Source organism: Indicator indicator, chromosome 12 (genome assembly GCF_027791375.1).
Source record: "Indicator indicator isolate 239-I01 chromosome 12, UM_Iind_1.1, whole genome shotgun sequence".
NCBI classification, from domain to species: domain Eukaryota; kingdom Metazoa; phylum Chordata; class Aves; order Piciformes; family Indicatoridae; genus Indicator; species Indicator indicator.
This window is the reverse complement of record NC_072021.1, coordinates 20,889,029-20,914,083: the sequence shown is the minus strand read 5'-3', so window position 1 is coordinate 20,914,083 and position 25,055 is coordinate 20,889,029. Positions and strand designations below refer to the sequence as shown.

General features: G+C 39.9%; 1 protein-coding gene across 27 annotated transcripts in view; it reads left to right on the top strand.

Annotated features, from left to right (window-relative positions):
- The window catches only part of PTK2 (protein tyrosine kinase 2), a 152,024-nt gene that overhangs the window by 29,636 nt on the left and 97,333 nt on the right, over window positions 1-25,055 (top strand). For 21 of the 27 annotated variants that reach the window (XM_054385663.1, XM_054385670.1, XM_054385668.1 and 18 more), the window contains exons 1-2: window positions 9,146-9,340; window positions 20,413-20,579. In XM_054385663.1, coding sequence (XP_054241638.1) covers window positions 9,146-9,340; window positions 20,413-20,579 — 362 coding nt within the window. Of the gene's footprint in view, window positions 1-9,113; window positions 9,341-20,412; window positions 20,580-25,055 lie in introns of those variants that run through there. The other 6 variants (XM_054385648.1, XM_054385671.1, XM_054385675.1 and 3 more) reach the window with 2 other exon arrangements.

Genomic DNA, 25,055 nt, shown 5'->3' with positions numbered 1-25,055 from the left:
ACAGTACAAAAGGCCCTAGTTTTGCAGGGAGGATGTGGGGACAGAGGCTGTTTCCAAGGGAGGATTCAAGCTGCAGTGGAATAGTGAGTGAAAGGGCAGAGGTCCTGAGTGTAGCTTCAGCCCTGCATCCTAGGAGCCACCTTGAATGAAAGCACTGGTAAAGAATCTGTAAATACTCTTCTCTAACAAATTGATACAGAATCATTGGTATTGTCTGCAAAAGTCTGGAGAGGACACTTGTACTGTTTTGAGCAGAGGAAGTGTTTTAAATTGCCTTTTCAAGGCTCTGTCAGATTTTGGTGTTTTAAAAGAAAAATCTTGAAGTGGGCCATACAGTGAATCTCTGTTCTCTCTAGCTTGACTTGACCCAGAGTACTGAGATTCATTAGTCATTGTAGTAGAGGCTTGAACTTCTGCCTGTTTCTGGATCATGTTAGTGCATGAATCCTGGAGGCCACCATCTGGTTTCTTACCAGGCATTATGCCTCTGACTTGACTGTTAAATTCCACGTGTAAGAAGGCTTTGCTTCTCATATTTGACTAATTCAGTTAATTCTGCTTACCCTTCTGTGTTTGGGTGCAGTAAGTAGAGACTTTGAGAGGAATGAATGTGTAGCTGAAGAATGACTGGTGCTTAGGTCCTCAAACACAGTACAGAGTCTTGAGGAGCCAAGAGCTTTGATTCCTAAGGGGATCCAAGAGTATCACAACTGCTTTCTCTTCAAGACCTTATGTGAAAATGGAAGGAGAAATACAGTACAGTTTCAACTGCACTGATGGAAATCACTGTTCATTTTTTTTTCCTGCATGTGTGAAGATACACAGAAGCATAATCACAAAAATATTGTGATTAGAATAATGAGTATGGTCAGCCTACATTGAACTTCAATTCAATCAGTTGAAGGACTTTATTCTTAATTTTTGTCTGTATACCAGAGGCTGTAATTACTGGCTTTGGAAAACACTTGAACCGGAATAGGCTTAAGTAAAGGTGTTTACAGGTCACTGAATGTTGTAATAGGCTGTTGTTATGCATTTAAGTGATTTTTGTCTTGTGTGCTTCTGGTTAAAACTGTATTAAGGAAGATTAAAAATCAAAAGCCTATATAAATATTTTGAAATCTAGGACTGGGATGATATCACTCAGCATATAAGACAAGGAAAGGCAGTTTTAAAGCCAAATGGTAGCCAAACCCAAATGTGTAAAGCTCTGATGGTGCATAGCCAGAATACTTTGCTCTACTAACCTTAGCTGCCTCTACTTCCATGCACTTCTAGTTTGTTATTTCTGAGAACCATGCTTGCATTATCACCAATTCTAGTTAGTTTTTACTGTTCTAGGAGGACAGTAAAGTTTTACTGCTTCTCTTGACGTCTAAAGATGTTCAGAAGAAGAGCTTGTACTATGGAGGGCTTCCATAGAGCAGTGTTTCAGTACATAGTGTAAAGACTATTTGAACTTGTACAGCTTACTTCACTTTCTTCATGTTCATAGGAAGAGCTGCTGCTAACCAGTAGTGCAACTTCAAAACAGATTTTTATTTTAACGTTATTTTAAAAATAGAGTTCTTACTTGCTCTTTACTGTGCTGCCTCTTAAAAGAAAACTGCACCACTATAATTCTCTACAACTTGCTAGAGAAATTAAAAGGATCAGCAACAGAAAATGCAATGGGAGGTTAGTGTGTTTACTTGGCTTTCAGCAGAGGCAAGGGACCAGAGGGAAGGTTCAGAGTGGTATTGAGAAATTAGGCAAGTATCTAGCTGGATACCCTGTTCTAATTAAAGCATATGCAGACAATGATTTTTCTTGTATTCCCACTACAATTGATGTTTCATCATTTTTAAACTTTTTTTATATTAAAAATAGAAATTGGTGCTAACTCCAAAGGGAATTGCTGGTAGCGCACATTATGCAATGTTACAATAAAATTGGGCTTAAACTGAGTGTTTAAGGTATGTCAGGACTTAATCCTGTAGGATTCTTAGTAAGAAGGATGATTTGAATGCTGTGGGATAGATAGACATCTTGGTAAATTTGAGTTGCTGCTTGACAGTACAAGTAGCTCAGCCAGCTCTTTCTGTTCATCTCATGATGTGGTGCTACCCAACTAAGAGGCTGCTGCTTCTGCAGCACCTGGCAAAGGTGACTGACTGACCAGTCCTTAAGACAGCCTGCATCAGTAGCAGGTATACATGGAGTATGTCCCTTTTCAATTGATTTGATAAAATTTTCTGATGTTGGCAACTTTTGTTGCTAAACTTATTTTGGCTTTGGTCAGTGTTAGCTTTTTATGTTGGTTTTCCTGGTGTGTCTCTGAAACATGTAACTTTGCAAAGAAAGAAAAACTTTACACTTCTGCTTTGAACTGTACTGAGACATGGAGGTAGTAACCAGGCAGTATTCTCCAAGGGGAAAAAATACATACATTCAGAAGAATTTCCAGTACCAAGCTGTTCTTCCATTTCACATAGATATAATGAAATATTTGATGTGTCCATTTAAACTAAAATAGATACTAAAACCTCAAGTTTTAAATTGTTTTGATGTGCCTGACTAGGCTGCTTCATACTTTGACCTGGAGGCCTTGATAAATGCTTTTGACTGCAAATAAAATGCTTAAAAATACATATATGCCTGGGGAGGAGGGGAGAGAGAGCAGTGACCAGGAGGGGCTCAGAGAAGAGGCAGCAAGACAAACAAATGCATTCTTGGATATAGTCAGCAAATATGCCCCCAGAAAGTAAATATAGCTGAAAGATGTTGAAGGTGGAACAAAGGATTAACTTTTTTTTTCTTTTCCTTTGGAACATCAGCATGAGCAGAAAGAAAGAGGAATGAGAAAAATAAACTCAGTAGGAAGCAAGCAGGGACTTTCCAATGTGACTTAAAAAATTAGCTGCAATTACTGTTTCTGAAGGCAAAAGTGAAAATATAAAAAGAGAAGGGAAAGGGTATTTTTTTTCTGTTTGTCTCTAACTTGAAATCATAAATGTAGTGGCTTTCTCCAAGTTTCATCCTGAAATGTGTAACAAGATGTTAACACCAGGTAAATGCAAAAAAACTTGCTGCAGCAAACGGGCAAGGTGAGCTTCTCTCCTGTGGCTTGTGTTTGTTCTATGGGAGCTGCCTTGACCACTTTGCTTTTTCAGTGTTCCATTCTGTCTGGTGTTCTGGGAGTGGGACTATTGCCATAACCAGGCACTCCAGGCATATCAGCGTGGAGTCAGACACTTTTTGTTGTCTTAGAAGGAAATGTCTTTTAAGTGCTACTGCATGTCATGTCCAACAGCAAGAATTGAGACCAGGTCTTTCAATAAATAGGCATGTATCAAGAGACGGCATACCGGAAGTCAGCAATGTGCTGACTCTTAACAGAGGTTCCTGAAAATACAAGCTTTGTTGTGGGGAACATAGTTAAAGTTGTGCTTTACGTCCTTACTTTCTGTGAGGTTGAGATAGTCAAGTTAATATTTGCAAGGAGAGGGACAGCAGGATTTAATACAAACTGTGAAAATGGATTGAGCTTGAAATTCATGAGATGTTTACCATCTCTTGTGAGATGTATAATTCTAAGGAATTTAGAGTGTGAAATAAATTCTTAATTGAGTCTTAATCACTAAATCACAGAATTGCTGAGGTTGGAAGGGACCTGTGAAGATGGTTTGGTTGGTGCAACACTCCTGCTCAGCAGGGTCAGCTACAGCAGTTTGCTCAGGGTTGTGTCCATTTGTAATTCGATTATCTCCATGGATGGTGACTGCCTAGCCTCTCTGGGCAAGGTGATGCAGTGTTCACTCACTTGTGCAGTACAAAAGTTTCTCTCATTTAAATTAAAGTTTATCTGTTTGTGCCTGTTGCTTCATAGTATCACTGGAAACAATCTGGCTGTATCTTTACTGGTATTTATATGTATTGGTAAGATCCTTCTGAGTCTTCTCCAAGTCAAACCATCCCAGCTCTCTTAGCCTCTCATGTATGTCAGATGCTCAAATCCCTCACTCTTTGGGATCCTTCATTGAACTCACCTCGTTATGTTCATGTCTCTTGTATTGGGGAGCACAGCACTGGGCCCCTGATGCCCCTCACCCAAAGGGAAGGATCACTTCCCTTGAGCTTGCTGACAATGCTCTGCCTAACACAGCCCAGGAGGCTGGTAAATTTCTTTGCAAGGGTGCACTGCTGGCTCATGTTTAGCTTGTCAACCAAGACCTCCAGGTCCTTCTCTGCAAAGCTGCATTCCAGTCAGTCTGGTAAAGTAGCATCGTATATCAAGGATGCTATCAAGTATGATATCAAGTAACCTAAAATGCTTTTATTTCTTTTAATGACTTGAATAATTCAGACTATTTCTAAGTCTTGCAGAATTGTTGCACCAGGATCAGAGAAAGGAAATGAACTCTGAATTTTGATTGCTTACCATAGATTCTTAAATTTTAAAATAGATTTTATAGATTCTTAGAGATTTTTGTAGTTTTGAATTGAGATGTATCCAGGTATTTTGTAGAATTGTCACCTGGAAGGAGCTTTAGCTCGTAGATGTTGATGCCTTGGAGCCTGAGATGAGTATCAGAATATGGAGATTGAATAACATCATAAAAATTCATATCTACAAAGGACAACTTGAAGTCACAGTGTGAATAATTACAGCTTGATTCTTTGTAACATGAACTTGTTAACACTGTGTTTGCCTTCTGCCAATGCTAGTATGAGGAATGGTTTTGTTGATTTTTTTTTTCTTTTAAAAATTCTTAATGCATTATCAACCTACTAATGCTGAATACATTGGCATTGAAACAATATCCTGTATAAGACTACTTTAACTTCTCCATTTATTAAAAAATTTCTAGTTAATTAATTTTTTTAATGATTTTTTTACTATCACATTAGTTGAAATGTTTGAGTTTCTAAGTATGGGGAGTTTGTAGTGAAACATGGCTTTGTGCTACTCAAAGTCATAATACTGACTTTGATGTTAGCAGATATGTGGAATATGTAGTGACTTCCAGAAGGATTCAATTAGTGATCTCATCATTGTGTGTGGGTTTTGTTATTTGGGTGTTGTTGTTTTTTTTTAACTAAACCAACTTTTACTATGCTTTCCTAATGTAACTGGTATCCAAGTAATTAAAATGGTAGGTATTCAAAACTGAATTGTACAAAAGTAGAAAGTAGGAGAGGAAAAAAAGGTAAATAGTGTTTTCTTGGAATTGATTTGAGAAGCTGTGAAATGTAACATTGTTGGTTTTGTTTAGGTGTTGGTTTTTTGGTGTTTCAAAAAAGCTTTTCATCAAATCTCATTTAACTGTCTCCCATATACACTCCTAAACCTCAGGTGTGCTGCCACAGTGAATCAGTCTGATAACAACAGCAGCATCTTAACAGACTCACTACATACCACCAGACCAGGATTGGTTTACTTCACTCCTTCCCCAAGCCTGGAAGAAGTCTTCACAGTATGGAGAAATAAGGGACTTTTTTCTTGAGTGGGAGCATTGGGAGAGCAATAGTCTTTATTCTTGGAAACTGAAAGGGCTAGCTGGCACCCAAGTTGATGTGCAAACAAGTGTGATCACACTTGATTTTTAGACCATTAGTCTGGGTGTTCCCTCTTTTTTCACCACAGTGTCCAATAAACCACAGCAGAATTGGGTCTCCATGCACAGTGTAGAATCATACAATGTGTGGTCCCTGCTGCCACACTCAGGGACATAATTCACTAAATCAGGTTCCTCAGGTTACACATGGAATACTTTCAATGGTGAGGCATCCATAGATGCAACGTGGTGTTCCGGTATCTCACCACCCTCATCACGTGAGACTCCTTAATTATATCTAATCTAGATCTCCCTTCTTTTAGTTGACCATAGCTTGTTTCTGCTTTGTAATTAGCACCGACTGCTAGAACAGACTGCTTGTCGGTTCAATACCAAGAGATCTAAAGCTGCTCTTTTAAACTGAGATCTGCAGGATTACGAACCAGTCTGGTATGAATTCAGGAGAGCCCAAATAAATATCCGAGGTTCACAATCTTAGCTTTCTTTGCATTGTAAAGCAATCAAACAGATCTTGTAAAAAAAGTTGTTTAACTACCTTTGCATGAGTAGCTATGTTTTACAAAGTTTTGTCCTGGGGCAAAGACTTAGAGTCACATTACAAACTCAAACCCAAGGGCTGGTGTTGATGGGAATGTTAATAGGTCCATAAGTAGAGAGAAGGCATGCTTTTCTGTGCCTTGAGCTAGCAAAATTATTGTACTTTTGGTACCTCATAAAGTAAACGTTTGGATGTTTTTTAAGCAGTTGCAAGGAACCCAATAATGATGAAATTTTAAAGGAAAACTGCTTTTTAAATTTTGTGCAGGGGGTTGTTTTACCTTTAGAAAACTGTCTTCATAAAACCTTGTGAAAACTGATAGTACCTTGTACCCAGCACAGTCACTCTATTTGATTCCATGTTTTCTCAATATGATGAATAAGGGGAAAAACCAATTTCAGTAGTTTGCTTGTCTGTTGAAATTATGCCAACTAAGAGCATTTCTGTATGTAAAAAACTGACGAGTTTGATCACTTTGCTGTTTGCTGCTCCCAAGGGATGTAGATTGTCCATGCTCGTTTGTGTTTTACTGCAGCTTCTCTCCCTGTTCTTTCTCTACTAGATAAAGCCTGATGAATTTGTATATTGTGTGGATGGAATTCAGCGACTTAATATTAAAGCAGGCATTCTTTTTAAAAAAAATACTTCTCTCACTTCGTTTTGTAGCAAGTTTTCCTTCTGCTTACGTACATAAGCTTGAAATAAAACTTAACATTTTTACTAGTGGCTGTGAGATAGGGTGGGTTGTTCCGAAGGAGGCAGAACATAATGTGCAGAAGTTGTGCCCTGTGTCTGAGCCTGAAAACTGCTATTTCGTTCTTAGCAATTGCCCTGTTGAAGGGCTTTGTCTGCACAGATTTGCCCTGATGAAACCTGCAGACCTTTGGAGTTTTACAAAGGCTGTTTTAACCTTGCAGGAGAGGAGCCCTGCATTTAGGAGCCTGTATGGTCTTGTTGTCTTGCCACAGGAGATTTCTATACCTGCCTCAGCTTTCAAGTCAAGGTTTATATGAAAACAGCTCAGGTGAGGGATAAGCAAGAGTAGTGTTGCTGAGGGATAACTGGCATTCTTGGATCTCTTGGTGTAGAGAGAATGGGAGGGAAGGTTTTAATGGGGCCATAAGGTTGGCTTAATGCATTTGTATCGATTACCAGAAAAGGGAACAATAATCCAGGTACAAAAGCTTCAATGGTTTCTTCCAGACTGAGGCAACAGAGATAGGAAACTAAGCTAGCACTTGCTTAGGTGAGGGAAATCACTGAAGAGTCAGGAACTGGAGGAATGTTTGGTTGAAGTATCTCCTTGGTTTGCTTTTACCAACTTCTCTGCCTGAGGGCAGGACATTAGAGGCTTTTTGTCTGACCCAGTACAGCCAGTCTTAAGTTCTTACAGTTCTCTTGCATGAATGCATTTCAACCCCTTATTCAAGAGGTAATGACATGCTGTGCAGATGGACTGTTAGTTTCCTCTTTATCTCGTGGGTATGAATTAACTAGTTTTAGACTAGTGTTAGACTTCCAAGTTGTCTTTTAGCTTCTAGCCAGTGTTCTCTACAGTCTGAAGATTTCAAGCATTGATACTGCTGGTGCTGGATTCCTGTTAGCTGAGCTCATGGTATGGTTTGACATTATTTGTGAACTGGTCTGATGGCTAGCTGCTGCTGGAGGAGAGACTGTCTCACCTCTTGCCCCTGCCCCACCAGCTGCTTTTGCTTCTCTTCTGTGCTTGTCTGGTGTCTGCAGGAACTTCAGGCAGCTATGGTGTGAAACAGCCAGCCCTGAAAACCAAATCACTTACCCTCACCCCCCAGTAGTTTCCTGAACCAATTCTTGGGGAGGTCAGCAGAGCACTGTGGTGGGTGGCAGGCTGGTGGCTGAAGATCTGCTGAGGCTTACAGGAACTGAGCTGGAGGCATGGGTTTCTCTTCTGTCTTGCAGTAAAATAAACCAAGGCTGAGGCGTTCAGTAGTGATACTGAAGCAACTTCACTCTCCTCCAGCCACTTCTGCAGGGCAGCTTTACTAATAGAAAGGTGTTCAGAGTACTGTGTCAAAAAGACTAAGTTTATTTTATTTTTAACATCACATTTCCAAAACTGCTTCCCTACTGCAACTTGCTATGAGGAGGAGGTACATAAAGCTTGGTGCACTTGTCCAAGGCCTGGAGCAAAGCCCTGCAGTTTTTTGCTCTTTCCAGCCAGCAGACTGGAATGATGCTTGAGAGGGGAGATGTCAGGCAAGGGGGGAGGTATTGTTTGCTCTTTCCCTCCTGTACTGCATTGATTCCTCAGCCACCATCTGCTTGTGGCTGACTAATTTGCAGCAGTAGCCAAGAGGCAGGTTTTTTCTTTTTTCCTTTGAGATGCAGAATCATACCATGGTCCACACCTTTTACCATCAGACTCGCAAATAGTATGGAAGCATGGCTAGTTGATGATAAAACTTAGACAGTTGTTTAATAGCTGATGAGTGGAGGTGCAGTGGTGTTCTTAATGGTTCCTCAGTGGATAATGAATTTAGCTGTGGATGGTTTTGAGTTGCGCTGGTTCCCAAAAAAAAGCACAGAAAGAGCGATGTGACAGTGTCTTAGCCTTAAACAGGAGAGCCTGGTGTTGGTATGCGGCTTCTTAGTTTGGTGACTGGGTTTTCAGCATTTTCTTATACTGATCTTTAGAGGCTTTTTGCAAGACCAGACTGGGCAGAATTCAGGGATGGGCACTATTTGGTCTTGCAGGGGCCCAGGTGAACTTACTGAGAAACTGAAGGAAGAGTTCTTGCTAAATATATTTGATTGTGGTATTCATATCTCTTGCTTCAAGGGGTTTGCGGTTTCTCTGGTGTTCATTGGGTGAGTTTTGTGTTTGTGGCTATGTAACTATTTTAGGGGGGAGTCCAAAAAAAACCAGCTAAATGTCCTTTAAAAATGAATCTTTATAGATTTCCAGTAAATGCCTTGTATGAATTGGTGTAAAATTTAGGTAAAACAGCAATTAATTTACTTTTGTTTCCTTTTCGTAGAATATGACAGATACCTAGCATCTAGCAAAACCATGGCAGCAGCTTACCTTGATCCAAACTTGAATCATACGCCAAGTTCAAGTGCAAAGACACACCTCAGTACTGGGATGGAGCGTTCCCCAGGGGCCATGGAACGAGTCTTAAAGGTTTTTCACTACTTTGAAAACAGCAGTGAGCCAACAACATGGGCCAGCATCATCCGGCACGGCGATGCTACTGATGTCCGAGTAAGTCTGGGTTTAGAATTCCTATGTCATTTTTAGCTTGTCTTAACTTTGTGCTTAAAAAAATCAAGGGTAGAAGTCTGGTAACAAATACAGGCTGGGCAGTGAGTGGCTGGAAAGCAGCCCTGAGGAGAGGGACTTGGGGGTACTGGTGGACAAGAAGCTCAACAGGAGCTGTCAATGTGCACTTGCAGCCCAGAAAGCCAACCAGATCCTGGGCTGCATCAAGAGAAGTGTGACCAGCAGGTCAAGGGAGGTGATTGTCCCCCTCTACTCAGCTCTGGTGAGACCCCACCTGGAGTACTGTGTCCAGTTCTGGAGCCCCTATTCCAAGAGGGATCTGGACATGCTGGAAGGTGTCCAGAGAAGGGCCACCAGGATGATCAGAGGGCTGGAGCACCTCTCCTATGAGGAGAGATGGAGAGAGTTGGGGCTGTTCAGTCTGGAGAAGGGAAGTCTCTGAGGTGACCTTCTTGTGGCCTTCCAGTATCTGAAGGGGGCTACAAGAAAGCTGGGGAGGGACTTTTTAGGATATCAGGTAGTGATAGGACTGGGGAGAATGGAATGAAGCTGGAAGTGGGGAGATTCAGGCAGGAAGTGAGGAAGAAGTTCTTCCCCATGAGAGTGGTGAGAGCCTGGAATGGGTTGTGCAGGGAGGTGGTAGAGGCCCCATCCCTGGAGGTGTTTTAGGCCAGGCTGGATGAGGCTCTGGCCAGCCTGATCTAGTGTGAGGTGTCCCTGCCCATGGCAGGGGGGTTGGGACTGGATGATCCTTGTGGTCCCTTCCAACCCTGACTGATTCTATTCTATGATTCTATTCTATTCTATGTGTACATAACTCTTCAAGTATTGCTTGGAAACTGAGGGAACAGTCCTTTCCCCCCCCAGCAAGTCCCTTTGTTCACCTCCCTCCTGGTATTCACTTGCTGCTTGTATTTGTACAGTGTTGTCTTTCAGTTAGTCTATGCAGAAACAATAAAAGAAGGTTGGGATTATTTTAAGAATAACTTTTAAATAACTTTATTCTTAGAGGTATGTGGAAATGTTATGTATGCTGAAAAATCAGTGCTTACTCTGAAACATGCATTCTCTCTGATCTGGGACCTTTACTTAGCAGTTGCTACACTTTTTCCATTTCTTGAGGTGTTGCGGTGCTGAAACTGAAATGAAGCTCAGTTGAACATGTGAAATGTTTTAAAACCTTTGTGTTGTAGTTGGATTTTAACTCTCGTCCAAGAGCAGAATTTTCATGATGGTAGGTGTGGGGTTGTTTTCTTCTGAGAGGTTCTTAGTGGAAGCAGGTTCCCATCTGCCCATTCCTTCCACCATTAGTATTCTCCACATGCTACTTGGGATTCCACTAGAAAGACACGATTCCAATATGCTGAAGGAAGAGAGTTGTCAGAGTAAGGAGATCTGTTGTCTCCTTATTCCCACTATTACTTCCATTTTGTGCAAGAGAAACCAAAGTTTAAAAAAACAAACTAACAAAAAACAACAACAAAAAACCCCAACAAAACAACAGATTAAAGATTCTGAATATTCTCTTTTCCTTTCATACTGTTCATTCTAGCATGACTATGTGTGAAAAGACCTAAGGGTGTTCTGACAGTGACCACCGACTGTGAAATTCATTGGTGATCTGTCTCTTGTTAATTTAGAAAGCTTTTGTGTTTAGGGATGACTTGGATAGATTCGAGGTACAGCAACAGGAGTTACCATTAATAGAATTACAGAATCATAGAATAGAATTGATATTGAATCTGTACAGTAGATGTTTTACACGGCAAAGTTTTTTGGGTGCCACTTGAAACATCTTGGACTCGATGATCTTTGAGGTCTCTTCCAACCTTCTTGATTGTATGATTCTATGATCTTTGCACCCTGGCTGAAGTATAGCGTTCTGATGCATTTGATGTGATTGATTCATTTAATAGTTAGTCTTACTTTGTACAAGGGATGAAAAGCTGTGCCTCTGTGCTTTTAACCTTGCAAGCCTCTACTGCAGATCAGGATCCAAGGTTCTTTATACAGTATTTGAAGTTGAATTATCTTTCAAAAGAAGTATGCAGAAACTTGAAAAACAAAAGCAGAGATTACATCTCTGGTTTCTTCAGCTCAGAAATACCTGTGGTTATGTGCTTTAAGGATCCAAAACTTACACTCCCTGTAAGAAATTCAGTGCTGAGACCGATTTGCAGAATTGTGTTATCATTGTTTTAGGCATAAATGTGATGTATTTTTAATGAAAGTAGGATGAAAAGAACAGGCAAGTATCATTTACTTGAGACTTGCCTAAATTTTTAGTTTGCTTATATGCACATTTAATTGGGTTTTTTCCAGTTGTTCTCTTTTCCTGTAAAAGAAGGATGAGATGGGTTTCTCTTCCACTTCCTTTTTTTGAACAAATGTGGTTCTTCAGTTTTGTTAAACTGGGACAATGACTGTTGAATGTGCAGGTACTGAGTAGTAAAGGTCTAGCTAATTGATGTATTGCCATGTCCTGACATTTATTTTAGAAACAGTAAGCCCTTGTTGGAGTACAAGCCTACATTCCTTTGGAATGACTACTGCTCAACCAAGCTGAATAATTTAAGATTAAAATAGCCTTTAAGGGTTTTATGCCTTAATTTTACCCCCCCCACTGCCCCCTTCCTTTTGTGGAGGAGATGGTCTGCAATAGAGCTTCCATTTCTTCTGAATTACAGCTGAGAAGGAGGCTGGTGCTGGGTTTGGCCTCTGGCTTGTTTCCAAGAAGCTCTGTAAGAATATTCAGAGGTGAATGTCTTTGAGACAGCTCTGCAATTAAAAGGAAAAGGGGGGAAAAAGGATTTTTCAGGACTACTTACTGGTTAGCACAGCTTCTGGGATGATCATAGGGGAAACTTTCCAGTATTTAAAGGAAGTCAGACTTCGTCTGAAGTCTTCATAAGAGCCAAATAAAGGGTTTTCTACTGGTAAAGCAGAGGAGTGTACTAATACCAAGGGAAAGTAAGGGTAGAATTTTCTTTCCTGATCTGTGATTTCTAACATCTTTTGTTTCTAACAATTCAAGTTTGCCTTTGTCAATTTAAAATGTTTGACAGTCAAAGAAGTGAGGAAAGGCTCTTTTACCTTTAAAACCGAGCAAACCAAAGACTTCCAAAGAGTAGAGTAGAAACTGTGTTTTAGCAGTGTATTTCATACACAAATCCTTGATCATAAAGGGAAACCCCTTTCAATAAAAACTCACTGTTAAACTCCAATGAAAACTTCACTTTCTCTCTCTTAAGTGGCTAAAGGTACAATTTCCTTGCTATTTGGCTGGAAATATCTTCAACCGAGACACCAGTGTGGCTATACATAGGCTAGGCTTTGAGGAGAACCTCTGCCACTGGACCTCTGCTTATTCTGAAAGGATTTAGTCCCTCAAACAGCTGTGTACTCTGCAATGGATTCAAGGGCAGGTTTTCAATTCTTGGGAATGCTTTCTTGAATTTCAAAGAACTGGCATGCTCCCTTCACCCCTTTTTTATTGTGATGATATACTAAAGACATGTTTCATTTCCAAAAGGGCAGGGAGTGGGGGGAAGCTTTTATGAATGATTATGCAAACAGTAGTCTCCTACTGAGAATGCATATAGTCTCATATTTGCCAGAGGAAGAAAGGTTGTTTGTCTTCCCTATTTATCTTGGTATGACTTGGTTTGGAAGTGTTGTCTACGTGCATGTTCACAAAGAGGGATTTCCAGGCTTTGTGGTTGGAGAGGATGCAGGGCATGCCATGCCTTGTTCACAGCCTCAGGTGTGGCACACAAGTAGGTGGGTGTTGCTGAGGTGGAATTTCTTTTGGTCTCAACTTTGCGTCCTCATTTTGCAAACGCTGCCGCTGCATCTTGATCAGCAGTTGCATGTAAATCAGCTTTCTATTTTCAGAAGATGTGAGTGAGTGATAGTTGAAATCAAGGGGCATGTCTTGGTTGTCACATTACTGCATCACAGAAAAAGACCAGAGAAATTCATTAACTTCCTTACGCCCTGCAGTTTCTTATTTTTCACAGGTAGGTGGTATGGGTGCAGAGTTGGAAGATAGGGAACTGACTGGAATACACTAATTTGAATTTTGTAGGAGGAGGGGGGCTGAAGCGTATTCAGCCAAGATGTCACTAGAGCAGTTTATTAAACTACATTACCGTGTTAGTATTTGTTGCTGCCTTTTTCCTCTTTGCCTCTCCCATTCAATCCATCTCATGTTGCTGTACTTTTACCCAGTAATACAGGAGTATTCGATTGGAGTTCCAGTTTGTGATGGAGAAATGGCAAGAGTGGTAATGCAAAGCTCTACAATTCAGATGATAGATATCTTCAGTTAGGCAAGTGTTTCTTCTGTGAGCCATGCCAATTGCCTTCCTGCTGTTTGTTTTTTCATGCACCCATCTTAGCTGTGCTGGCTTAGGTATTGTGGCTGTTTGGCAAACGCGGTCCAAGTTAAAATGAATGGTTGTTCTAGTGTTGCCTTTAGTCCAGATCAGTTCTGCAGTCTTGTTAGAGCTGCATCATCTTGCAGATGGACACAACTGAGAAAACTGGGGGAAGAAAGGAGAAGTCTGGTTATGTTGGTACTGCAGTGCTACTGCACCAACAGAGAATAGGATGTTAGAACCTTATTTGAGCCTCCTTCTTCATCCACTGCAGCATTCCTGCTTTCCAAACACTTCTTAAGAAGAATATTGCCTGCTGTATTTATTTTACAGGAAATGTTTGTGTTTGGGCTGTTGTGATGTTTGTTTTTGTTGTTGTTTGGGTTGTTTGTTTGTTTGTTTGTTTGTTTTTTTTAATCTAGTGGGTTTCTCTTTTAAAATGGATTCTTATGGAAACACAGTACAGGAGTATCAGGTTGGCCACAGACTCCTGTGGAAAGAGTCTGTGAGCGCTTGCAGGACTCCAAACCATCAGGTAAAAATTTTGGGGTTATTCAAGACTGCTTGGAAGTCTACAGCAGTGGTTACATACCCTAATGTGACTTATACATGTATACAGTAATACGTGCTTTGAGGCAGTGAAACTTGGATATATAGGAGGGAGACGAGTGCACTGATTTCTGGCATCAGCTAGGTGCATATAGAAATGTATAAAATAACTCCTGATCTAATAAAAACCTAAGAAAATAGGTACCATTTACCTTTTTTTCCCTCCCTTTTATCCACTGCATGCTTGTATACATTGCAGCAGGTGACAAGGCTTAGTTGTGGTGTTAGCTACTGTGTGCCTCTCTTCTGAGAACCTGAAAAAAAATCAAAAACTGGGGACCTGCAACTGTAAGCAGAAAAAAAAAAAAAAGGAAAAAGAAGGAATACAGGACTGTGATGATCAGAAAAAAAATACGTGACAAAAATAGCCTTGGACTTCAGAATGCCTGCTTTACTGACTCAAAATACTCTTCATGTCCTTGGATGAGGCACTCATACAAAGTAATATTTTGGTAACAGTATAAATAGCCCTTGGACATTTTCATGAAAATGTCTAGATCTGCACATGGCTTCAAGCCATGGTATCCTAGAACACCTAAAGATGGAAGGGACCCATAAGAATCATCAAATCCAACTCCCTATTCCTCCTGAAACTAAACCATATGATTAGAGCATAATCCGGATGCTCAGGTATGGTGCCATGACCACTTCTGTGGGGAGCCTGTTCCAGTCACTGACTACCCTCTCAGTGAAGAACCTTTTCCTAATATTTGAGCTGAACTTCCCATAACACAGCTTTCTTCTATGTCCTTGTGTCCTATAGCTGCTCACTAGACAGAGGAGATCAGTACCACCCCTTCAAGTTAGGAGTGCATCCCACATTAGAGTTTAGCCATAGAGATCCTGATCTGAGGAAGCTCTTAAGCTCTGCCAGTGCAGCTGAAGGTAGGGGACTGTGCTTTCTGTATGTTAAGCTTCTGGAAAACTAAACTTGTCAACGTTTAAAATACTGTTAAGTTTATTTAGGAAGCTCAAGCAGTGTGCAGTAGGACCATAAGAGTGCTGATTCAGCCAAGGAGACAGGAAACCACAGCTGTACTGGCTCTTTGTCAGCACTGTCAGTGTGTGCTTTGGAGGTTCCCTGTGGAATTATGTGTGGGTGTGGAGAGGTACTTTGGATTAAGTGTGAAAGATGTTGAGGTACTTCTGTGGATGTGTTGCTTGAGTTGATGTTGTTTCTAGGCTTGATGGCAAAATTATAGGCACCAAAATAAAGTGTTTTCAGGCTACAGTTTCCAGTACATACCTGTTACTGGGGTACAGTGGCAGAGTTTTTCTTCAGCTGGGCCAGTTCTCCAGACAACTTTATCATGTGATGTACAAATGTATTTGCTGGATCGGTGCAGGAGAGAGAAGGGAGCACAATAATGAGAAAGAGGGGTGTGAATGTTTCTCTCTGAATGTCAGACATAGCATCATCAGAGGGTTTTGTGAGGACATGGAGTTTTCTTTTATGGAAGTGTAAATTAATTTGCATTAGAGCTTTGTAGCTTGCTTTTGTCCAACTCTTCATTTAAGATCTTTATATAAATCTTACCAGGAGTTACCATATTTGACGTATAAATAGCATTTGACGTATTTCAAGTACTTCTCAAACATGAACACCATGTCCCAATGTCAGAGGTGCTACTTAAAGGCTTCTTCTAAATCCTTTCTCCTTCTGACTAAATATGGAAATTAGGTTTGTAGTCACTCTGGGAGTACATTATTCCAACTTCAATTTATTCATAGTAGAACATCAGCTTTCTTAATTTACAAGTAAGCGATTAATTTTCACTCATTTGCAGAAGCACAAGCTATTATTGATATAGACTGGGAGAGCCTAGGGTATCCTGTGCCTTTTGGCCTTTTGGTCTGTCTTGAGTTTTCAACAACCTCCTAAATACACTGTGCTATAAAACCTATTTTTGGACATATTGTGCTAATTTAGAACAAAATCTATTTTTCGAATTAGCTGTGTTGAATATTTGTGGGCTCTTTATAAAGTGAGAGAATGAATGTGTATCCAGTTCTCTAGCTATTGAAAAGGCTTTTTAAAACCCTCCCTATGGGTTAAAAGGAGAGAAATCAAGGTGACCTCTTACCTGTTGTTGATAGGAAGTTCCTCTAAGGCAGCCGTTCTGTTTAGCTCAACTGTACTAGCCTATTTTATGTTTGGGGTGTAGATGTTAGCTCTGGAAACCCAATTAAGATCAAAAAGATTACAGTAAACAGCATTTAACTGTCAGATGATTGTGTGAGTTCCTTAGAGTTACAGGGTGCTTGTGAGAGTGACGACAGGAGAAAGCTCCTCACAGAAATTATATTTATGTAGGCAGCCTGTGTGCCCACAAAGTGAAAGCTCCTTGCGGAGTAGGTTTCTGCTGGGAGTCCAGTTCTCCTGTGGGTGTTTCTGGTTGTGATTAACTTGAGGTCATAAAATTGTAGTTCAGATTGAAATTTTATCGTTCCTTACCTGCTGTGTGTGTGTGTTTGGTTTTTTCACTCAAGCAGGCACCTGAGGAGCTTCCTGAGTTAAACGTTGGTTGTAGTAGAGTCTAGAGAGATTTCAGATTTCTTTGGCTGTGCTTTTAGTTAAGACTGTCATGTCTCATCTCAGCAGTATGTTATAGTTGTTGTTGTGCAGTGGTTAAACAGTTAAATTGTTTGTCTGGAAACTTCTGAACATTACTGTTAGAAACATCAGGCATGCTTCTGGTGAGACGCCTGAAATTGTTACCATAGCAGACAGAGAAGCTGTCGCACATCCTGGAGAAATGATGGTGGCGTTGTTTGATGCTCCAAGCATCTCCACTTGGTCTGTGGAGGCTGTCCAGACTCAATGTGTTGTTTACTACCCACTCAGAGTTAAATACACTGACTGATTATGGCTGCAGTGCCAGTGCAGGTCTTGGGGATAAATCTTGTCCTGGTTGGTAATAGCAGCCAGATAAAACAAAGCCTGTCTTGCCGTGTGGGAACCTACTCCAGTGTTTACGTGCTCTGCTTCCCCAGCAACAGCTGGTGCTGCTGAATGAACCACACTGGTGTGGTGCTGATTTATCTTGATTGCAGATGTGGCTCTTAAATGTTTTCAATTTCAGCTTCTCTGGTTTGTTAATAAAAGTAAATAAGCAAATAGATGTTGTACTTGAGAGGCTTCCCCTGCAGGCCGACCATTTTGAGTGTCCTAATCATCACATTTCCTGACTTCTCCTTTTTTTTTTTTTTTTTTTTGAATTCTGGGTATGGTTTGTTAGTATCTGGAATGAGGTCTGTGGTATTCCTAAACAAGAAAAAGAAGCCACTAGACTTGTTCCTGTTGTACATATTACTTCTTCCTTTCTGGGCATACACAAGTTTTTAGAATGTATTTTCAAACACCTGCACTTGACCTCCTTTGCACCAGTGCTGCTATCTCCATAATGTTTGCTTTTGACTGGAGTTGACTTTCTTGAGTTGCATTGCATACTAATTGTTGCTAATTATTTTCTTGGGGTGATAATAACTACCTGGCCAGAAAGGATGGGGTACCTTTCTCAGGTAGTTTAGAAAATGCATTTACTTTCAAAATTATAATAATGATGATAAATTTATTATTGTTGCTTACTGTTATGTATGATTTACTTTGGGTTGTGTGATATGCTCATAATTGATTGACTTAAAAGGAAGGAAGCTTAAAAATGTAACTTGCTAAGACAGCTGACTTCTTCAGTCTTTTTGAAATCTCATACTGAAAATCAGAAGTTCTGAGATGTCCAGCTTGATTCTTTCCTGCGTAAACACTAATGCTTTTAGCTGAGCCTTATGCATCGGTGTTTTTGGTGGTTTATTGTCACAAACGATTTTGACTGGATTTTTTCTTATCATAGCGTGCATAACTTGTTTAAAAAACATGCACATCCATTTTGTTTATCAACTGACAGCATCAGAGACAGAGGAAGGGGTGAGTTTCCAAAATCAAACTCTTCATGTTATGTGCAGACAGAAATGGAAATGAATGAATCTTTTTTTGCTTGCATGCATATAGAAAAGCTGGCACCGTTCCCTTCGGAGGAGACCATTCCTGCCAAAATCTTAGGCTTTAATGACTAAGCAGAGCTTGTCCTTTGGGTGAAGAAGTTGTTAAATGTGCCTCTTGTCAATTGTGAGAGTACTTGGTGGTTGTGAAGTGTTTCCTGGGATACAGACAACTGTTCTCCTTGACAGTATTTTATACCAAGACCCTTAAATATAGGCAAGAAACAAACTTAACCAATTTTTGTGTACTCCGGTCAATGCACATTTAAAACAGCTCACTGACCTGGTAATAGCTCTTTGGAACTTGCTGGGGGAGGGTTGCAAGAAGTTAACTTCTTTAAAAGGAGACAGGATGAGTAACTGGAATAGCTACCCTGAAGGCTTGGCTCAGGAAATTCACTTGGATAAAAATAGAGACTGGGAGGACACTGAAGTTCTGCAAGTGTCATATGTGCTTCCCTGGTGTCACCTCTTTGTTTGGTGTTGCCTCTGCCTGGCATCCATCCCTGGCCACTATTGTTGTTCCTTTATTTATTTTAACCAATGTACCTACAAAGGTACATCTGAAGGTGCTCGTACTGCTGCTGGTGGAGACAGGGTGTTGTGCTTGATCAAACGTCTTCTGGTTCAGACTTCATGAACATATTAAACACAGCCTGTTCTTTCTTGTAGACTTGAAAGAATATTTCATGTTTCACTATATGTTTTGTGCTTCTGGAAGAATATGTAAAGGTTGCTGTTTGGGAAGATGTGTGAGCTGATTGAATATCACCTCACCAAAAGCATGATTCCACTCCTACATCTGTCATCTTCCCCCTCTGTTCAGATTTAGTGCTTCCTTACTTCTTTTACAGTTAGCTTTCTGCTTCCTTAGTTTGCAGAATCAAGATCTTAAACCAATTTCTTTGGGTTATAAAATAATAAGTTTTGGGAAACCATGTCATCCCGTGAAAAAACTTGCCTAACTCACTCCAGAAGCCCACCTCTGTCTGCTGTAGTACTTAGCACTGGCTATGTGTAGATGTTTCAGGAAATTCTGAGCAAGAATCAGCAGCTTGTGCATCTGTATGTGTAGGTGTACACATGCCAGCGTTGTCAGTGGGAAATGGCATCATCAGAAGCAAAGGGACAGGAATTCATGAAGGAAGTGTCTGGGAGCAGTAGTAGTTGAGTGCTCCTGCTGAGCTCTAAGCTCTGTACCAGCAGGGATCTGCTGCCTTGCTGAGAGACAAGCCTTGCCTTCTACCAGGTTGTGAGGGAGTAGCTTTGATCTCCTGCTGACTTTCTAATGTGGATAAGAGCAGGACAGCCTGGCAAACTGCACCTGGAAGGTTGCTAATCCATGCTCTACTAACACATTTGAAGTTTAGTTACTGTGTTAGATCTTTCTAATGGCTAATGCAGGAGGGAAATGACAATCTGTTTGGATTTATTTAAAGGTTCCTTTCATGGGCAAGAGATCTTCAAGACTGAAATTTACCTCAGGACAAACAAGTAGAAATTTGTTTTGATGGAGAATCTTCCCAAATAATTGTCTGTTGCTCATGTTGTAAGGTGTCTGTGCTCAAGCTCAGGAGAAAATGAGTCAGGGGAAGAGGGGGAAGGAAGCCAAGGGCCTGTGACATGACCTGCCATATCCTGACTGTTGAGCCACTAAATAGGATGAAAGGCTAAGACGATTTTCTGACAGTAGATTAAGAGTGACTTTTAAAGGCTGGTTTTTTTGAAAAACTACTTCTCTTTGATCCACAAACAAGATTTTTATATTTTTGCATTTGTTACTCTGTTTTACATAGAGGAAATAGTGGCTTAGGAGAAGATGCATGGAAACATTTATGGATGTTTTGTGAAGTCACAAAGAGATCGTAATTACAGAAATTATAAATGGCTGTCTGAAAAAGTAGCTTCAAATCGAACGTTTTCAGTATTTTTAATAAAGATGGTGTCTGTTGCTTAGAGTTTTGTGTGTGGTATGACATGGTTATATTTTAAAGCCTTACTGTGGAATTGAAAACACGTATACATTGCATTTACGGCTTGTAAGGAGTGTATGTTTCTCTGTTTTAGGGCATAATTCAGAAGATTGTGGACAGTCACAAAGTGAAAAATGTGGCCTGCTATGGGTTACGGCTCAGTCATCTGCAGTCTGAGGAGGTTCACTGGCTACACCTGGATATGGGGGTGTCCAATGTGAGAGAGAAATTTGAACTAGCCCACCCTCCAGAAGAATGGAAGTAAGAGTATAAATCTGTTCAGTGTCAAAATTAAGTCATATAAAGTCTTCTTGCCTTGTCTTAAAATATTGCTCTATAGTGTGCTTTACTGAGGAAAGATTCTCTTGTAGTAGAATTGAAGCACTGAAGCAAGGGGAATGGGGGGAAAAAACAACCACTAAGTTTTTTTTACAAAGTGCTTTGAACAGTGTTTTGTTTGCTTTAAGGGGTTTTTGTTGTTGTAAGAGATTTCCTGCAAATTGAAGAGAATAGGTAAGTGTAACCTGGCATTTAGAGGAGGCATAAAGTAGGAACAGAAAAATCCTAGTCATTTGTGCTAAAAATCTGCAAAACCTGTGATATACTTAGTGAATCAGCCCCATCTCAGGTTTTGCTGTCCTTAAAAGTTCTAGGACAGGAATGCTATTCTTGTTTGCAGTTATAAGTGCACGACCACAAGTTTAAATGGATAATCTTGTTATTTAATTAAAAATAAAAGGATACTTCTAAATTTTGGTTGTATTCGTATGTAGACTTAAGTAGAAGAAATGTGTTTTACAGAGTGCAATGCAATGAATAGATGAATTTACCTGGTTTTTCGTAATGAATGGAAGCCCAGTGTGATAAGTGACATCTGCCTTTCTTCTCACAAGAATCTTCTTAGGTGTATGTGGAGCAATAAACAACAGAATGGTAGCCGCAGAACTTGTTTTTTATTTCATAGCCTACGTAGATTAGCAGATGTTTTCATGAAACCAGTTAGAAAAAGTGGTATGACCTTAGCTCTATTGAAAGTTTTCTTTAGCATTTTAGCAGAGTAAGCTGGTGGTTCATTCTTTGGAGACGAAGGGAAAGATTGTCCACTTCCCTGGCAGAAGGACAAGAAGAAACTAGAATTTATTTGCAGAAAGACATAGTAGTCCAGTGCAGAATATGGGGAGCCCAGTTCTTGAACCATTAAACTAGGCATAACACTAAACTTGTGAGAGAACACCAGAAGTATATGACTGTAGTTGGTAGCTCATTATGGAGGGTTTGTGCTCTTTTTTTTGTGGTTTATGTTCATAACCACGGTTTGTGCAAAAATTGCTACTTATTTTAAAGACGACACGCACGTGCAAAATTTTTGTAGGTAGTCTATACTTAATTTCTTGCAAATGGAGTTACTTTATACTAGCAGATAGCAAAGGTATCAGTCTTCAGTTTATAAATTGTCCTCAGGGGCCCAGTGTTAAGAGATGCAACAAATTCAAACAAGTTAATGTTTGTTGGATTTTAGAAGCGTTGCACATTGTCTTTGCATGATAATCATGTTACTGGTTTTGGGAGTGCATCAATTTTTTCTCTCCAGAAATTTTTCATTGATAATACTGTGAAATCAGAGCTTAGGAAGTAGAGGACTCCTGAATCCTTTTCATAACAGTATTGTTGCATATAAAATGTGAATGATTTATGCTATGGAAATGTGTTACATAGTGTACAAGTGTCAGTTCTTATTTTATTATGTGGTGCAGCTCACATTGTACACATTGCAGAACAGAGTTAATTGGTTTTAAAAGCAAACTTGGATGATTGTTTTGAAGTTTGTGAAAAGGAGTTGTATAAAATACTCATGAAAGAGCTATGATAAGATGTAAATTATTCAATGCCTTTTTGGAGTGTCATTTATGTTTTATTGAATACATGCAGCCTGACATACCTTTTAAACCCATAGATGTTTGCTGTGCATAATCAAATGACTGCTGTCATATTTGTAATCTCATAGCACAGAGTTTGTCATATGACAGTGCTTGTAAAAATATTTCGAATGGTAAAGGGGGTGAAATCTTGGAATGGTTCTTAAATTAAAAGCTTCCTATAGCGTTAATAAACCAGTAACTGCCTCTAATGTGTGATTGTTTGTTTGTTTTCTCGGTAATCTAAATTAAAGGGTTGTATATTCACAGTTTTCAGAAATTAGGTCTCTGATCTTCTGGAATAATCCAGATATTAAAAGTTACACTGATGGACACAAAAGTTACTGGAATAGAATCCATCTCCCATATACATGCAGCTTTTGTTTGGTCCTGTACTCTTAATCAGGCAAACAATGAGCTAGTGAAGGGGAGAAACAGGGATATCACTCTGCTTTAGATGACATAGCTGTAGTTAGAGCTTAGAAAAAGTAAACAGTGGACTTCAGGGCAACAAGGTCACCAAAAATTCCACCACGTTTTCTTCCCTCTTCTTATGTTGTTCAGTTGCAGGAGCTCAGACAACTTAGCTTTGTCAAACTGCCAATAGCCTGAATCGTGTCACAAGAGATGAACAGGAAATCATTGCTTACCTTGAAGTGTCTTTTCTCTCATTCTCACGTTTGGTTTTATATAGTACTCTGACCTTCTTCTTGCTATAAAAAGACTTGTATTTTGCCTTAGATAGCAAAGGTTTGAACTGCCTTATGGTAGGTTTTGTTTGTTTGAAATAAAAATCAGTAAAGACCCAATACATTGTTTTATGCTTCTGAAGAAGAGAGGCTGGCACTAAAGGTCAGCCCAGAAGCCTTTTATTGACTGTGCCTTCATCTTCACTTCCAGAGTGTTTATGCTAATGAACTGTATCAAACCAAACAACTGTTTTCCATTTTATTTTGTTGCCTGACAATGAAGATAATTCCATCCAGCATCAGAAAATTCCAAATGTATCTAAATCATAATGCCAAAAATGATCAGTTAGAATTCTTGGATGTGCTTGCTTTTATTTATTTGTAGTAGTTTAAGAAAATAAGCATTCTGGAGTCTGCTGTTTCATGTCATGTTGGGTAATACTGTCTTTGAGTTATGCAAGATTTAGTATTAGAGAATTACGGCATAATTTGAGTGTAATTCCATACAATTGCTTTAGAATAACTACAGTGTAGTCTTTCAAATGCAGTCTGAGAGCTTTATTCATTACCGAATTTCAGTAATGCTGCTGCTGTTTGGTATATTTTACAGTAGCATAAATTGTTAATTGTTCCTCAAGCATTTACTTGTATGAAGTCTTGTATACCTGTGCATGTGAGATCTCAAGTAACACATGAAATGCTAACAAAATCCCTGGACTTTTTAATGGGAAGGCAAGAGAGACTGGAGTGGATTTGTTTGCCTTGGGTTTCGTTTCAGTGCTTATGCTAGCAAGGCATGTGTCAATGAAGAAATTCCTTTTCACTTGTATTATTATTTTAATGATAGGATGTTTCCAGGGGCATGAGGGAGAAAGGTGAAAGTATCTTCCTCCCTTAACCACCTTCTTCACCTCTGTGCAGCTAGATGAAGTAGGGTTAACAGGAGTGGTCTGAGTGGAGACCTGTAGCGTGTGTCAGTGTGTCCATGGAAGCACGTATACTGCAGTACAGATGCAGAGCAGCAAGTAGTCCTCTGGTTTTATCAAATATAGGAGAAGGGATCTGATGATGACTTGCTGGTATACTTGCTTAAAAAACAGACCTGATTAGTGAGAGAAACTTTTCATCCTCATCTAATGGCTGCATTTCAAAGACAGTAGATTTAGAGGATACTGAAAATCAAGTCCATTCTTGAGTGGGCCTTTGGAAATCAGCTTTTTTGTTCCCCTGGGCATAGTGAAGAGATTAGGTTATAAATAGGTAATAAAAATCACTCTCAGTCACTCTCCCAGTCAAGATGTTTTTGCCTTACCCAATTTCCTCATGAGATGCTTCTCTGCTCTTTGCAGGGGGCTGGACTAGATGACTTTTAAAGGTCCCTCTCAACCCAAAGCATTTTATGATCCTTTTACAAAAAGCAGTACTTGTTATGGCTCCTCACTTAAGAAGGCAAATCCCTGGAAAGAATGCACTTGCTATATGTGGGTTTTTTTTTTTAATTCCTAGAGAGTAAGGATGTTCTACAGCCTAATCTGAATCAGGGTGATTGAGAGAGTATTTAAGATACTGAAGAGATCAGTTCCACATACATTTCTTCTGGCCTGAATAGCCTCTTATTTCTGGCTTGTGGGATGGCTGAAAAATAGGAAAGGAGGTGGTGTGGAGTTATCTATCCATCAATATTTGTTCATAGTACACTGGGAAAACAAATACAGGATTCTTTTCATTTGTATAGTGTGAAAATTCTACTTCATCTTCAGTGTCTACTGTTAAATCAGATACCTGAAAAACTTGTATTGAAAAGGTCCCCTTGGTCAGGCACTTGATACCCCAGTGGTGAGTTGACAGTGGCTCACTGCCAGACCCGCACCCAGCATTCTTCTCAATGCAGCAGAGGAGAAAAATAGGATCAGAAAACATGTGCAGCTTGGCTGAGGGACTCAGCTGTGTCCTATTGTGGGGCCAGTGTAGTTGGCTGGGATTAGTCTCTTGTCACAGACCCCTGTCCCTGCTTGCCAGTACCTGTGTATCCAGTGCAGGTCCCTTAAGTGTACAGTAGGTACACTTACTAACTTACTCATTGCTTTGAAGTAATTGAAAATACCTTTTCCTTCATCTGCCCCCAAGAAATA